General features: G+C 42.1%; 1 protein-coding gene across 2 annotated transcripts in view; it reads right to left on the reverse strand.

Moving 5' to 3' along the window:
• The window catches only part of RB195_009975 (uncharacterized protein), a gene marked incomplete at both ends in the record, with an annotated part of 28915 nt that overhangs the window by 4700 nt on the left and 7706 nt on the right, over positions 1–16509 (reverse strand). The window contains 9 exons of one of the 2 annotated variants that reach the window (XM_064190764.1): positions 2298–2362; positions 2990–3152; positions 8430–8644; positions 9653–9712; positions 10078–10248; positions 10529–10711; positions 12444–12600; positions 12907–13180; positions 13272–13372. In XM_064190764.1, the coding sequence (XP_064048346.1) occupies positions 2298–2362; positions 2990–3152; positions 8430–8644; positions 9653–9712; positions 10078–10248; positions 10529–10711; positions 12444–12600; positions 12907–13180; positions 13272–13372 (1389 nt within the window). Of the gene's footprint in view, positions 1–2297; positions 2363–2902; positions 3153–8429; positions 8645–9652; positions 9713–10077; positions 10249–10528; positions 10712–12443; positions 12601–12906; positions 13181–13271; positions 13373–16509 lie in introns of those variants that run through there. The other variant, XM_064190763.1, reaches the window with a different exon arrangement.

Genomic DNA, 16509 nt, shown 5'->3' on the forward strand with positions numbered 1-16509 from the left:
AAAAACGCCATTACTTATGCATCAACCTAATATTTTTGTACTAGTCCCGTTTTTACTTCTTTCTGGTAGTTCTTCAACTTTTCCGTGAAGTATTGCATCGATATGTACATAATTCATGGCCAGTCGCATGCGCTTAGATGCATACAACCCATCTGTTATTCGTATTGTCTGTCGTCAATTTATTGAAGCGGCGAATGTGAACCATGTTGTTTGTAAGTGGATCACAGTAAAATTCCAAAAATTCTCACAGCCTGGCAGTAGCCGAGGAAAATTTCTATTTTGCGACGAATGATATTCAAAAAAGGGAAAATTTCAGTTAATTTAGCACTGGGAGGACACCCTTTTTTTACCTAACGAAACGGTTTTTATTCCAGAAACAAAGACTACCTTCCGTACGGTTAAATGGAATTAGTCAAGATTTGACACACAAACTGTCCTTGTTATATAAAACATATGGTCCAGGGAATATTCAGCCGAACAGTTTAATGTGGGAAGTTGCAGACATCGCTGTGTATTGCCATATATTGTTGGATTGATGGTGCATGCGACGCATATGGCAGTGTTGTCGTAAATGTGTTTACAAAATTATCGCATTACATTTAGAAGTACAGGACATTACGTACGTGATTACGCGAGCGATCTCATTCATGCGCCGTTATACGAAAAACGGTGAAAACACACGAAGAACAAAAAGAGTGAGCTACTAATACAAGGATACCTCCGGTAACATCCATTGATTTTACAATAACAATAATAATAACAGTGATAATATTATCGTAATTATTATCAGTGCTAGAACAAGTATTTTGCTACAATAGCACTAATAAGTTGTTATTGCTGCTCAGAGTGAGGTATATGTGGGGGATTATTGCCAACAGAAGTGTGCGACCATCAGTATGAGTACTGTATTCCTACAGACATCTTAAACTGGAAATAGCTCAATTGTTAATGTTGATTAGCTATACCACCTATCTCTTCTATATAGTCCGAACCTCTAGAAATTATTCTCTTTTTCGGAAATTTTGGCAATAGGGATAATTTGAGATGTTTATCACAAATGGAGCGTCGGAACTGCAACAGCAACTGTACTTTTTTACCGTTGCAGTTATGTAGATAGCGGCGACACAGGTATTGTGTGTAATTCCACAAATATGCGGTAACGCAGCAAACCCGTCCTATTCAAAGGTAGCATCGCAAGTAAGCCTAATAGTCAATTTTGAACCCGGATTTCTTTTGAGATTTTTTTCCAGTTCAACGAATGGAATGTAATACAAGTGATATCAACAGACTAAGGTGGATCGGTTAGGACTTATTTTTGCTTAGGGATAACCTGAAGGATAGTGGATAAAGTGCACGGCGTTGATTAATTCCTACGGGGATGCGCCTACGCGCTCAACTTTAATTCAGAATCGTTCGTGGCTTGTGAACGCACGTGCAGCCTTACAATGACCTGCGAGGACAATGACCTAGGGCAGATTCGAACCAATGATCGATTGTGCAGCAACTGCAGAACCTCTTATCAACTGCGGCAAACCTGCCACTTCCGACAACCTACACCGTATTATGGATCTGGATTCCCATCAAAGGTGAAGCAGCATCAAAGAAAGAGCTAGAAATGCACCTATGTACACGATATCAAGTGAACCACTTACAAATGCTCAAAAATGAGTTTGGATGTGAATAAAACTCAGTTAATTACCTAAAAACGGCATGAAACGTTGCCGAAGAGAAAAACCTCAACTCGTGAAAACGACAATAATCCGATGGTTAAGCTGCATGGATCAGTCCAAGTGAATGAGATCTTGTACTGCTTTTATAGAAGCCTTTTCCCAAAAACATTTGCTGTGCGATTCATCCGCACTTCTGTTGTGCACAGAAAGAGAGTGAACTTGCTAACTTTTGCAACAAATATATGTAGTTCATTGATGAAACAGTGAAGGGCCAAGAAAGAAAGGAAAGAGAAGTTGCAAAAGGATGTGGGAATTCGAATGTTCCCACTTAAGTGTAGGGTAATATTTGAGTTGCCGAAGAGATCAGAAATTAGGCTGAGAAATTGGCGAAGACTTCTATAATTCACCATCTTCGAAAACTTTACTCTAACCGATGGCAAATGTGACGAAGAAGAGAAAAAGAAAAGAAAAGAGGAATTATGAAGAGACTAGATCACGATTTTTAAGACTTCGAAAATGCTCTTTCGCGGGAGGTACAGATTCCAGCACGCGGAGAGATACCACATGTGTTTGAGCTGTGTAGCATCGGAAAGGTATATTACACAAGACGCCGACTTCATAGCTTACCTATAAGAACATTCAGTACGGCAGGTTCTTCTCTTTTTTTGAAATGCTCTCGGAAGCTGCGGAATCTAGCCGACATGTCCTCAGAGGCAACGAAATAAAGGATGGAACTGAGAAAAACATGTTTATGGACGTGCGTTGCACAAATCTGAATTGTCGCAACCTTTGGACCCCTCAAACAGACGTCACAGAAACTGTTGTACACGATTTATTTGTATGAATGCATATTCTATGAGTAGCGTCTTGAAACGAATAGATAAATTTTCTTAGTGTTAAATAAGTACCATAGACGGTAACAAAGGCATATTTCCGATATTTTAAGTACATTATAGGTTTTTAAGGCATATACGTTGAAGGATCAATGAAAAGACCTCGGGCAATGCGGATAAACAACCAGAATGCGACTAGCCACAGTTTAGAAAGGACAAAATAGAGAAGCACTAGCATTGCCAATTTAGAGAACGTGTAGATGAAGTGATGCGTTTCATGTATCGTAATGCATCCGTCGAAGCGGAACTAAAGTGTGCTGAATATAGTCAAACTGGAAAGGCGGACATGGAATGTCAAAATAAGAATGTGAAAAAGCTACAACCAGAAGAGGAAGGAATTCAGTTGGATTCAACACCATTTGTGGGATCCGGGATACAGTTAAGAGTGTTAATGAGACAAAAGAAGCCTAATTCGCTGCCGAGAACTCGGACAATCTCAGTGCACAACTCGTCCAAGACGTCGGCTAACGGCCGTTCCGAGTATGTGGCGATGACGTCGGCGACGATAGGACCAAGCTGAGCGTCGATTAACATCGGAGGCACATTTGGAAACAGAGCTGCAGCACTCGATACCACTACTTCACGCGCCCTGAAACAGATTTCATCGTAACGCGACTCGAGAAATGAATTCATGTGTTGGTTTGAGCGAACAAGACATACATCATGCTGGACAAAGTTTATCATGACAGATCACATGCATGCAGTAACCACAACCACTACTGTTTGAATTTAAAACTGTGTGAACTTCGAGATCAAGCCCGTTGTGAACAACAACCAGGTCAAGGGGCTACGGTTTGTAGATAATAAGTGATTGAAACAAATAAAATTGTAGCAGAAAAGTATATCCACGTAGAAATGTTAACATCGGCTGATTGCTCCTAAAAAAGTAGAGCACGATTCCGAGAAAACAAGTCTAACTTATAATTACTAGAAGCTGCACTTCGATAATGTTTAGAATGATGAATACACGCTAATGACTCGACTCTAGTCCATAGTGGGAATTGAAATCCACCTAAATGAACTCCATGAAAAATACAGCCAACATCTACTAAACTGCTATTCACACTCTACTTTTGTTCTATTTCTTCATTCGCTTTTTGACTCCCCTCCACTTTCGATATTTCACTGCAAATCTGCATTTGTTGCCAGATTTTTTTTGCAGAATACAATGCAGATATTTGGGAGTACCAATTATTTTCTACGCTGTCTGTACAAATATTTTCTTATGAGTATTGATTTTAATTTTCCTCTTCGAATCAAACCTTCTGCTAAAAACTATAAGTAATCAAGATGCAGGAGGACATAATTAGTATTTTATTCACTTCATCTTAAGAGCTCGACGTGAAAAATTCGGAAAGAAGAACCAAAGGATGGTATCACAGTCTTCCACCATCTTTTTAAGTATATGGACTAAATAAAACAACAGTTTATTTTCCCTTTAAAAAGAGAATTTCAATGGGAGAATATAAATCGGGTAGTGAAAAATGACCTGATATCAGTAACTTGTTGAACTAGAGCCGACCACAAGGGTCGTGTGTCCTGAGAAATTCGGATTCGCGGAACGAAACGACGCAAACGATTTCCGTTGCAACGGAAAAAGTGAATGGAGAGCAAAAGCGCGGCGGGACTCACATCCGTTGAAATGTTTCGAGTCATCCTTAGTCGTCGAAAGTTACAAAATTCTTTGAGAATGACATCCAAATATCCGAATTTTTACTGATCTGTTTCGTTATTGTATCAGTAAAGGACAATCGAAGGTACAGCTTTCTATAAAGGTGGGCGTGAGATTAACCCTCGCTTTCAGCAAAAATACAAGAAATAGAAGGAATTATAAAGGTAAAGTTGCAATTTCGCCACCTGTGTTAGTCCATGACTAAGTTCAAAAGGAGATCAGAAAAGCACACCTCTGTATCTCCTGCGCAGATGTATTACGTTGTAAGGCTCTCACCGGTCGAACCGTATCCAGTTGCCCCCCCCCCCCCTCTTAAGATTTTGGTTATTTTCCTTTTTTAAATTTTAATGGTTTACCTAACAGATACGCGATTTTAAAAACGCTCTCGTTTTGGGGCACGAGGTATGTCAAGTGTAGAAGATTTACTAAATTAATGTTATGTAGGGAACTGGAATTAGGAGTTCATAGCAAGGATTTAAAGGAAAAATAACCGGCATAGCAAGAATGAGGGCTAAAATTCAGCAAGTTCCGTGGAGGAATGGGTATGAGTATTAGTATTAAGTAGAATGAAATGAGGAAAGAAGGCAAACTCTATGTTGCCTCTATGTTTCTTCTATGTTCAATAGTTGCTTCTTCTTAAATAAACAAAGGCATCAGGCGGGACGCATTGTTACGTCTTCAGAAATGGATCTTAGAGAACCACACCTCTCTGAGCTTATTTATGCATAGTTGGATGTAGATAGCAGAAAGTGCCGCCATCGCCTCGAAAGGGCAACCTGTCAACCTAGTCTACGATTTCTTGTTTCTGGACATCCGTCCCTTTTTTCCGGAAAAGGTGACAGTCTCGTTACATGACGTGACGATAAAAATCATAGTTTCACCTACAGGACCCACCAGATCTGTTTCCAAATTTAAGAGGTGAATTCTAAAGTGAAGAATCATTCTCCATGTGTTTGGGGTTTGGTCGGTGAAGCATGTATGTATATTCGCGGGAAAATTAGGTTGAACGTTTACGGAGAAAGGTGGCGTTCACTAAAAACCCTAGAAAAATCACCATGTTTGGGAAAAACACTAAACAGCAAAAGTTCACGGACTGACTTTTCTGTAGATGTGATCTAGACCCTACGTCTCCTTTCCTGACATGCGTACAAACTCACTAGAAATCCACCTTCCTTGGTGAAATCTTTCTGCATAGCAGTTTCAGGATCTAATTCTGAATCCACCCTTTGTGCTTCGTCCGCTTCATTTCAGGCACTGCTGAACCACCTCCATATGCAACTATATATGCTCATCAAAAAAGTCAAATATCATCGAAGATTCCGCGTGCGAGCAGTATATGAGTGGTTTTTGTTAGAACGACAGACCGTGCACGTCACGCTTCCCCTGCACAGAACTGCCGGCAACTTCAACATATGTTCAACCAGTGTAGGGTTTAAAAATCAATAATACATTTTAAAGTGTTTGAAAAAGACGCTAATCCACATCCAAAGACTCTATGCATCAGTGACGATGCAATGTATATGAGGGGGTTGATGAATTCGCAAGGGTGCCATTCGTCGTCCGAGTTGTAACAGACTACACGGCAACTGCTGCGGTGACGGCGGCCCTGCGGCTCGCTGTAATGCAGCAGCGGATCTTCCCCATCCACAGAACAGTTGGCGGTTTTCAAGCAATCACACAGGCGCACACAGCAATACGATACGGTCGAAAGCACAGCCCGACCTCCTGTTGCTCCTGCTGCTGCCGGTGTCTGTGCTGTTCGCCACAGGTGTGTTACACTTACGTCAATCCATAATGCATCCAAAAACCCATTGCACACAGTGACCAACACACGAACACTGCACACAGCGGGAACGCATTCAGCACACACACACGCACATGTTCCACGATAAGCGCCATGCAATTCAAATGCGTCTGAAGGAAGCGAGTCGAAAGAGCGCTCAACACACGGGCAGAAACACTGTTGTCGAAGCTGGTGGAACTAGGCATTCGGAAGCCGTGAGTCCGAAAACTGGCCACCATTCGGATCGATAGCAGATCGAACAGCAAAGTTAGCTAAGATATAGGACAACCGATCGCAGGGATGGAAACTGAAAGTAGGTACCGCAGCTTGGAAAGACTTATCGGACACTTCAAAAATTCTCCTATTTTCAGGAATCATACATAGAGCAGATGTGAATAGCTAAAGCAAGAGGCTTGAATGCCGAAAAGAAATTACCTAACTAGTGAGACTTTGAAAACTTCGAATAGCTTCCAGAAATCTTCAAGTTCGAAAAATCAGGACAAATGCTTTCGAGAAATAGATAAATATCCATATATTGTCAACCATACAAATAACATGTGAATATAGTTCAAAGCGATCGAATTCACCTTAAATTACCGCTCCGAGACACTCTTGACGGTCTATCTAAGACATAGCGTACTGCTATGTCTTCTATTCAAACACTTTCGATCACCTCCACCAGCATCGTTCCAGGAGTTCATATTCAAAAAATGGTTTGTAAATGTTACAAAAAACGCACGAGAAGCCGATTTTTCTTTTGTTTGGCTTTGTGTTGTCAATAATAAACTGTAAATGCATTTCTCGGCCAATGACCTTAACTTGCACCTTAATAGAACAACCTCAAAAGCCTTCTCCCTGTGCACTTCAATGTAGCAGCACCAATTCAAAAAAGGGACATCGAACCTACATCGACATTCCGAACATAGATAGGGCCTTCACCGTCTCAATCCCAACACTTACAATAAAAGAAATGTATGGACGGTTTTCTGGAAGAAGTCATAAGCAAGCCAAGGTACGTCAGAGCCAGGTCTCTTCGGAGGCAGTCTCAATTATTTCTTTCTACTGTTTGTCTTTACTCACACAAGCAGAAGGTTAGGAGTAGGGATAAAAAGTTCTCAAATTCTGAAAACTGAGCCGCTCGACTTTCCCTAGTTTTTAGGCCATTCTCCCAGTTTTCTTTGCAAAAGCGAAGACGTGACTACTAAGAATTTTCACACCACCTTTCACGAAGGTTTCACTTTTATTACGGAGGCGTCGCCAATGTTACCGCCGCTGCGAACGCTGCTTGTAATGTAAGCGGGTCAGAAAAGGTCACAAGTGATTGGGTTAAAAGTCGGCAGCGCCTCTGTAATGTGAATAAAGGCTTCAGCGAATTGCTGAGGAAGTTCTGAGTAATGCTGGAATCACATGTGTTAGATAATGTTACTTAGGTTGAAGGGACGTAAGTTACGAACAACTTTCACAGTTCTCTCTGGCATTCGCAAATTTTAGTTTTGAACAGTTTTTTGCGCTACCAAATCTCACAACACGGTTGACTACATGTTCATTTAAACATGACCAAAAATTCTGAATCCAGCTCCAGCGCTGTAATTTGATGAATATATCAAATAAGAAGTGTAATTTCTCAACGTTACTCTACTTCGACGGTGCCCAATAAAATGCAACAGCATCGAAGCAGTTAGGAATCATCACTCTTCAGTTGCAGAGATGTTACTGAAAATTGGTCTGCAACAGCAGTTGCTGCTGCTTTAGCATGCACTCATTAACAAATTCGTTGAAGCGAATTCTCACAGAAAGACAACAAGTAAAAAGCATGGGGAACCGAAAATGAGGAAGTTCGTCGATGCCAGAGAATTGGAAACCCCTAAAATCTTTCCATTACGACGTTAGTAAGGCGTATTCGTAGTCTCATGACTACTTTATTTTGAACCGCTCTTCAATGTAGGAAGGAACTCTTTCAAAGAAATTCGAACAATACTCATTGATAGTCATCAAAGTAGCCGTTGCTCCGTTGGTTTAGTAACTACAAGTGCTGCGTCTGTGATCCATTCCTGTCCGACCCATGAAATGCTAAGCCACCCAAGGTGAAGAGAATGCCTTCTAATCACCTGCTTGCCATAACGCGCATAGTGGTCTCTACGATGCGAGTACACTATCATTTGAGAAGCATCAAGTAAACCAAATGGAGCAGAAAAATACATCAGATTACGATTCAAAGAGTCTTCTACGACCACATCTCCCAAAAATGCAATCAACCGCCACACACAACATTACCTACAGCTTTCTTTGCGAGGAAAAACCTGCGAAGCTTTCGCTTCATCTTTACAAGACGCAAAAGAGTTTTTGCAGAACAAAAATTGATGTTAGAGTGGTAACTCATGGTGTACTCTAAAATCACAGCACGGCCGCACCTTTTCTGTGTTTCCTCGTCCAACAACTCCGATTGATCCAGAATCGAGAGCACTCTGTGCATCGTGCCGGAGACTGCCTGCTCCAGTCTTCTAGGTCCCATCATGTCCTGCTGCTCTCCGACTGTGCGTTTGTCGACTGCGTCAGTGTGGTTGTCGTGTCGAGCCTGGGAGAACTGAGAGTCGGTGTGGTCAGCATCGTCCGGGGATCTGATACGCTGCAAAGGGCTCTCTACTGCAAGTTTGCATGGCAACATAATGCAGTTATTAGCGCGTCAGCGCAGCTTTTGCGGCGACTAATCAGAGTGCTAAGAGGAGGAGGAGTGAGGGGAAGAGAAATATCTACACTGCAGCTAGAACTATAATCAATCTATCGAAGGCAGGCATCACTTGGCGTGTGCACACATACACATAGCAACGCGGGATCAATTCTTTTAATTTTGTACCTAACGTGGAGAGGAAAAAAGAGCGAGACAGCTAGCTGCTCTCCTCAACACCAAGTCCTCATCGATCCCCTCTAGCAAAAGTAAACTACGACGCTTTGCGATGGAGGAGCTCTTGGAACCCACCCGACCGGCCTAATCAGAACAACTTTTAATTAAGAATAGCGAAACCAGGGGAAATTTCACAAATTAGATATCGATGCGTTCGCACTCGCTCCTTCGCAATATAGAGAATTGCCACTAGATAAATTAAATCGAATATGCTGCGACCGAGCAACTGGCACACCATTGTCGGGCACGAGAAGGCGAAAAAAGTGACAGAAATCCACGCACGATCGGGGTCTAACGAGAACCACGGCTGTTTTCTCAAACAATTGAACTCATTTCGACCTCAAGAATCCGCAGCATCGAATTATCTGTTCACTGAGCACAGTGCAAAACAGCGAAAAAGAAGCATGAAGTGAGCCCATAAAACTCTCATTATGCAATTTGAAGCCGATTCGAATTCCGCCTAACAAATGCTTTCAATGAGTGCAAGGGCTGGTAAGAGACAAAATGTCTCAATGAAGCGCAGTTCGTGAGTTGCCGATATCACAAGCAGCAAGCGCTTATTCCTCCTTCTGCCCGAAAAAGGAAAGGCAAAGAGAAAAGCAAGTTAAACACCTTTCACAAACGACGGCTCGGCGTCAACCCAATGCGCGACGAGTGCTCATAATGAAAAATCAAATGGTGACAATTTGAAGAACTCAAGTAGGAAACCACAGCACACCAAAAAAATCAAACCTGTGCTGGTGAGGGGATAATGTCGTTTGCATCGAATGTAGCGACTTGTGGAGACTTTTTCTGTAAGTGAAAATTGGCATGAATCGAACCTACAAGGCATCAATTAATCATGTCCACATTCTCATTCGAGAACAGTACAGCTGCAGTATTCTGGATCCGATTCTAGGCGGCTCCAGACAGCGGGCTTAGCATCAAAAGACCACGAACACAAACGCACGAAAGACACCGTCACGAATTCAGAATGCGACATGATCCAGCAGACAACGCCCACACATTCGAACGAATAAGGTATCGGTCGGCGCGCCCTCCAGCCTAAGCGAACCTTAGCCCAGCTTACAATGTCTAAGACTGTGGCAAAGCATTCACTTAACTGGGAGGTCGCAATACCGCAGCTACAGACAAACACAACAGAACTGAGAGCAAACCTCACAAATGGCGACAAGAATACTGTTGAGATGAGGCACTGGAAGACCGTCTGCCAAGTGGAGCAAACTGGCGGCAAAGGCTCGGAGTACAGTAGGATTTGCTGAGTTGAGCAGATCGAGTAGCACGTCAGGGTGGACCACGTCGACGGATGCAGGACGACTGTTCAATGGCTGAGAAGCAGTGACAAGTGAGAGGGGAAGGGCCGGACGGCGGCCGCCCGGACAGCAGGGCAGGCAGCGATGGAAGCGGGTGGCGCACCGCCCCTCGCCGGATCGATGCCTGCCAGAAGCTGCTACCCTCTCTGTGCCAATGGACAAGCACCACTGACCTTTTTTTGGAAACCAACAGTTCAGAATGGCTCTTTTGTTTTATCATCAGACAAAATTGAGCCAGTTGGCAGCTGAACAGTTGCTAATCTCAACCTTAAAGAAGAAAAAGCATCCACTTCACCTGATTCCTGCCCAGCAATTCCGACAGCATGGCCGTGTGGTCAATCAGCAAATGCTCAATGTGCTTCAAGCGCCCACTGCTCTCACCAGCACGAAACGAATTGCAATGTTCAACGTCCGCTTTCGATGACGTGTGCTGCAGCTGTTGTGGTGGGGTAGTCCGTGGACGGGCAGGTCCACGACGCTGGAAATGGCTGCACTATGCTCTCGTACTCCGGCACAAAACAGATGTGAGATCGACCACACATTTGGAACGCGAGCTAGCAAACTGTTAGCACATCCAGAAAAAATACAACACGTCACGCCACTGTAGTCTACGTCTACGAAGAATCCATTACATTCTCACTCTGCTAACGGGCGTTTAGCGCAATCGGTAGCAGGTGGCTTCCAATAAGACATGCACCCTCTTCTATAGATGTAACAAGGAAAAGGATTTCCGAGTGAAACACATTCCAAAATAAATGGGAGACAGGAAAATGTTCCAGAAACTCTTCTCTTTGAAGACACCGATCCAATGAAAAAGGAATGTGAAATATTAAAGAAGTCCACACCCACTATGTAACTTTCTCGTAGTCTTTACTTCGTCAAAAGAACAGACTTGGAGCTTTCCAAGGATAATGGTGAGATGTGTGTTTGTGTAATAATTCTTTTGAAATAGGATGAATAGCCGAACAAGAGCAACGTTGGGCTCGTTTTGCACACCCTTTTATTTGTCCGGAACCATATTTGGTTAAACGAGGTAGGAAATGTAAGCAGAGGTGATTAAATGAATTCGGGTCGTTAATGTCTTCAGCAGCACTGGCCGGTAACCTTATTTAGCTAAGGAAGAGAAGGTAATCGAATTTTAGTAGTGAAAAATACTAGGTCTATCCATAATAGTTCTCAAGCCTTCAGAAGTTATCATAGGTTTCCGACGAAAATTCGTGTACGATATTCTTGAGATGCATACCGTTGTTATGGCGTGATGTGGTCTGTTAGCCGATTTATTTTAACGGCGCCTCTCGCTTAACCTGGGGTAGAACAACAGCCGCCATACCAAATGGCACGAATACAGACGCTCGGACGAACAGCTTTGATGTTGTTGTGAGCAAGGGCAGCAGATGCTCATACATTTTAAATGCTACTAACAGTACATTGCATTTATGATGCCGCGAGAGGCGCTACAGCAAACCAACTCGCCTCCATATGCGCCTAAACTTCATCACTTAACTTCTGCTGCAGTGGTGGTCCCGTAGGAGGCACGCAGAGAAAAAAGTAGCGGCAAAGCGGTAGCTCAACAATTGAAAAGAACCACACATTAAAGTGGCGAAGAAACCGGAGTTCGGAATGGCCCCCAAGCCCTAAGACTCGAATGTGAGTTGAAGCGAGAAGAGAAGTGAAGGAAAAAGATTACAATGCTCTCTGCCCATCATGCAACCTAAATTCAAAGAAACAACTGAAAATAAAGAACAAGCGGAAGATAAGCATGAAGTGAAATATTTCTAACTAAAAACCGTGGGCAGCAAGCTATACTATACTTCGTGGTAGATAATAATGTTTGGCAGCAAAATATGCCGATAAACTCTAAACAAAATCAGTGGACCAAAAGAAAAAAGAGAAATAAACATGAGTTCGTATATGTAGGTGACAACAATATAGTAGTGCTAGTAAAAAACAGAGAATTCTTTGTTTAGAAGTTTCTAGAAAAAATAACGTGACAGGATACAGAAGGTTTGCACAACGACTGCTCTCACCTTTTCACTTGAAAATTGGAGAAAATAAAAAGTAAACGATTCAAGAAAACTGTGGCCGGAATTAATTACACAAACCGAATAACTACACTCACCACGGCAAAGTGCAAATGTTAGAGACATGCGAGACATTAGGTGATGAACACTGACGTGAATGTATAGAAGAAAGCTCATTTGCTGTCGTACCTCTTTGTTCTCATCCTGCTTCTCTTCATTAGTCGCCTCCTCCTTCTCATCATTTGTTCCTTCGTCAAGTTGTCCAATTAGCTCGGCGTCTTCCTGCGTGAGCTCTCCACCACGTTCCTGTATTTCTTCTAATCGCCGTCTCAGCATGGTAAGATTCCTATAAGATAGCGACAACTCATACAAGTTAACAAAGTGATGTTGCTACTTCATGAAGATTGTGAAAAATGGAGGGGAAAAACACTACTTCCTCATCTTTTTCCACTTGAACATTTTGCTGCTTGGAGAAATCGAAGGTGACGCAAAGCCGAGCCCAGGCGAACTGCACATGAGACAAAATACCAATTCATCAAAGAAAACTCGCGACTGCTGCTGTGGAAAAACAAGTACGCGGAAAACGGCTGCGAAACACAGCGCCCTCTGCAAATTTCAGCGCCCCAAAACGCCGCCAGACATTGATACTCACAGCAAATTTGCTTCAGCACTCCGGAATGTCTCCTCAATATCCCTCCTTGTTTGCTCTTCTTCCTCGGTCGGCTGATTCTCCGCGCGATTCCCATCCACCTCCTCTCTCGGCGAATCTTCATCAGGAGCAGCGGCAGCGCCATTCTCATCAGCCGATACTTTGGCTTCTGAGCAGCTTTCCGCATCGCCATTCGATTGCGGTTTGCTGGCCTCATCTGCTGAAGACGCTGCTTCGATCTTCTTCTTCGTTTCGAGCAGAATCGATGAAGCCGCAGCTACAAACGTAGGATAACTCCAAGATTATGGCGGAGAGATGGGGAATGTGACTACTGTGGTGCGCCGGACGATAAGGCAAAGGCAACAAACCTTGATTTTCTGCGAGTAAACGGCGAATTTCCTTCATGCGCTGTTTTCGCGCTTCCATTGCAAGAAGCTTCTCCTTGATCACTTGATTCACATGTTCGCGGCTGGAATGGATGGATATAATGCTCGAGCCGAAATATACGTAAACAGTTACACGAGCAGGAAATTTTTGCAAACGTTCGGAGCTTCGCATTTCAGTTTTTGACTATCGAAATCTTTTTCATGTGAGAAAAAAAAATAACGCGAAACTTCAGCTCGACCTTTATGTAATTACTCGACTTTTGTGGTAGAACATAAGCGTATAGTTACAACACCATTCCTAATCTCGACAACGGTTCAAGAGTTACAGCTAGAAATTTCTAGGAATATCTTACGAAGTGTCCTACTACCCAAAATGTTCAGCTAATCCTCTCATACCTTATTTTTTGCACAGTATGTGATATTTCCGAAACCGCATTATTTTCAACGATTTCCACACAACGAATCCATAGAGAAATATTTGTTGTGACTATCGCCATTTGATACAAATACTCGTAAATTGACTAGCCCAGACAAAAAAATAACAAGATGGAATTCGGAGAAACATATCGAACGGAGAATAAAGGAATGGCAACGTAATCGAATATCCTTCCAACCTAGAGGCTCGCTCTAAAGTTAGCCTCCCATCGCAAATGTACATGGCGATTCTTGGACAATGAACCGAATTATTCAATAAATAAATTTAAAAAATAAAGACTACAAAAAATAAACAAATTAAAATCAAAATCAATATAAATTATTGTCTAATTCACAATCAAATTCATCAACAAAAAATGAATGTCACAAAGCAAAGTGACTGTAACACATAGCCAACAAGAATCATATTCCCATATGTTGGACCCTTCGTTACCATTTCTAACCTCTTCCCAAAAAAAAGAGCAAAAAAAACTCATTGATGAAAAATAAAAGTTTGAATTAAAATCGCAAAATCAAATACGGTAAACCAGTGGGAAAGTGAGGAAATTTGTCGTCTGTAGGCAACCAAAAATCCTTCGGACAATGAGATCGGCAGCTGGTAGAGCCATCAGCGGAATCAACGAAATTGCCTTTTTGTCGCGTAAGTAGAGACAGCTGTGCTGACGCAAAACTTGCACAGCCATTATGAAGTCCGGCTCTGACGACCGTATAGTTCCATGATAGAAAAATGTGGATAGCAAGAAACAGTGGATTGAATCCACCACTTCATAACACCTACACGAGTCCACTTAATTTAACAACATTCTAAGAAGTTTGAATTTGATTGGATTATTTAGGGAAAATACACCAGATGAACGTTCTGAAACAGAAAATTCTAATCCGTAGATTTGACACAGAGACTCCTGTGATTCTGACATACTAAACAGTTTCGCACATAAAGCCTGGTATGTAAAGCGTGTTCACAAAAAATAATAGTGAAACAGAAAGTCATTGGATTTTTTCTCTTTCGCACAAGGAATTTCAGAAGCCGACGGTTAGATTTGACTCATATCAGATATTTTTTATTGTAAACGTCACTAATAGCAATAATTTAATTTCCTTAAATAGCGATTGCGAGAGAAAGACATAAAAGAAAAAATCAACTCCTTCCAGAGACCATTTCCGAACTGCAGCCAACAACTATGCGCTGCTACATCTGTATATGGGATAATTACACGTGGGAAAAGTAGAAAAAACGCTTGAAAGCTAATCGTTGAACCAATAACACTTAGCAGTAGTTTTGGTGCACAGAGCTCAGGTGCAAAAGTGCGGAAAAGAGAAAGGAATTTAAGAATGTTTGTGTACAACAGAAGCAGCAGGACTAAAAGAAAGAAGAGAAAGAATCTTCCGATTTTGAAAATATAAATATAAATATAAAAATATGCGATAAAAATTGTCGCCCAATAATAGTGATAATCGCGATAAAATTGTTATTCAAAATTGGAGATACTAGGTTCTGGCTAAAACGTAACGACGGAATTATGATTGTTGTTGGGATAGGGGACATGAACAAAAGAAAACAAAGGGACGGGTGCGTTTGCTAGTACTTTAAACCGCAGTTAACAACTGCCACCATCATAAGCAATCAAATATTGCTGAGCCCGCTTACCATTACTTCGTAGCACCGTTTGAAGAAACGTTTGATCCGGGTAATTCGGACAGTAGATGAGTTCCCACTAATGGCAACGTTACCGCGAAACACCCTTTATAAATGAGTGGCCTCACTATGCTCGAGGAGGGAATCCTTTACTTGATGAAATGAGGGAGCGTGAAACAGATACGAAGTGCAAAGAAGCTTTAATAAAGAACAAAACGCATGGCGTTGATCAAACCCTTTTCGGGCTAAGCCCAAGCGTTAGACTTCATTTCAGAACCGCCCGAGGTTTATGAGCTTGTGCGAAGCCCACACTATGAATTCCAGGGCTGAATGGTCGTCAATTCCGTGTTTTTATTTTTCCTGGTGCCAGTTAATCGACCTCAGAGCTGTGAAGTGTTGCTGGCTCTAGGCCGGTTTCGAACCAGCGATGATGCAGCCGTGAACATTTTACCAACTGAGATACATTCGCCTTTAAACTATTCTTAAAATCAGTCCGTTCATGTCAAAGTCATGATGAAACCGTCAGTGACTTCATTTATCGTTAGCTAGAATAGGGATCGATAGCAGTCTTGGTTCTGCTCAAAAATTAGTGCACAATTCCAGTTCATTTATCGTTCTTATGCTCCACTTCTGAAATACTCATTTATTTGCTGATTTTATTTTTTTCGGAGCGAGTGTGGTGCAGTCAATTAGAGATCCGGTGTGACCACACGGTCGATGGTCCGAAACCGCTCTTGCCTATTGGCTGACCCTCGTACATTATAGGCCAACATGCGTTCCAAAAATCTTAACAATTACGAATTGGAGTAAAAACGCGTTGGTGCATTACAAGTGGATTGATATGCCAGTGACTTTATTATTTACCTTTTATTCTTTTCAGAATACAAGAAGAATTATGTTTGGACTTTGGAGGTTATTGTTGCAGAGGTAAATGCTTTGTGAATATGATCCAATATGAAGCTGGTGATAACAGGCGTGTACTGGTTAGGCTTGGAAGTTCAAAAAATCAAACAATTTCTCCACCAGTTTCTACACATCCTTTAGCACTAGTTTGGATGCGACTCGAAACGCATGGAGGAGGTAAGAGTTCCCCTAATGTGATTTCGGTCGCATGTGACACCACATTTGGACGCACCTTCCGCATTATAA

Source organism: Necator americanus, chromosome III (assembly GCF_031761385.1).
Source record: "Necator americanus strain Aroian chromosome III, whole genome shotgun sequence".
NCBI lineage: Eukaryota > Metazoa > Nematoda > Chromadorea > Rhabditida > Ancylostomatidae > Necator > Necator americanus.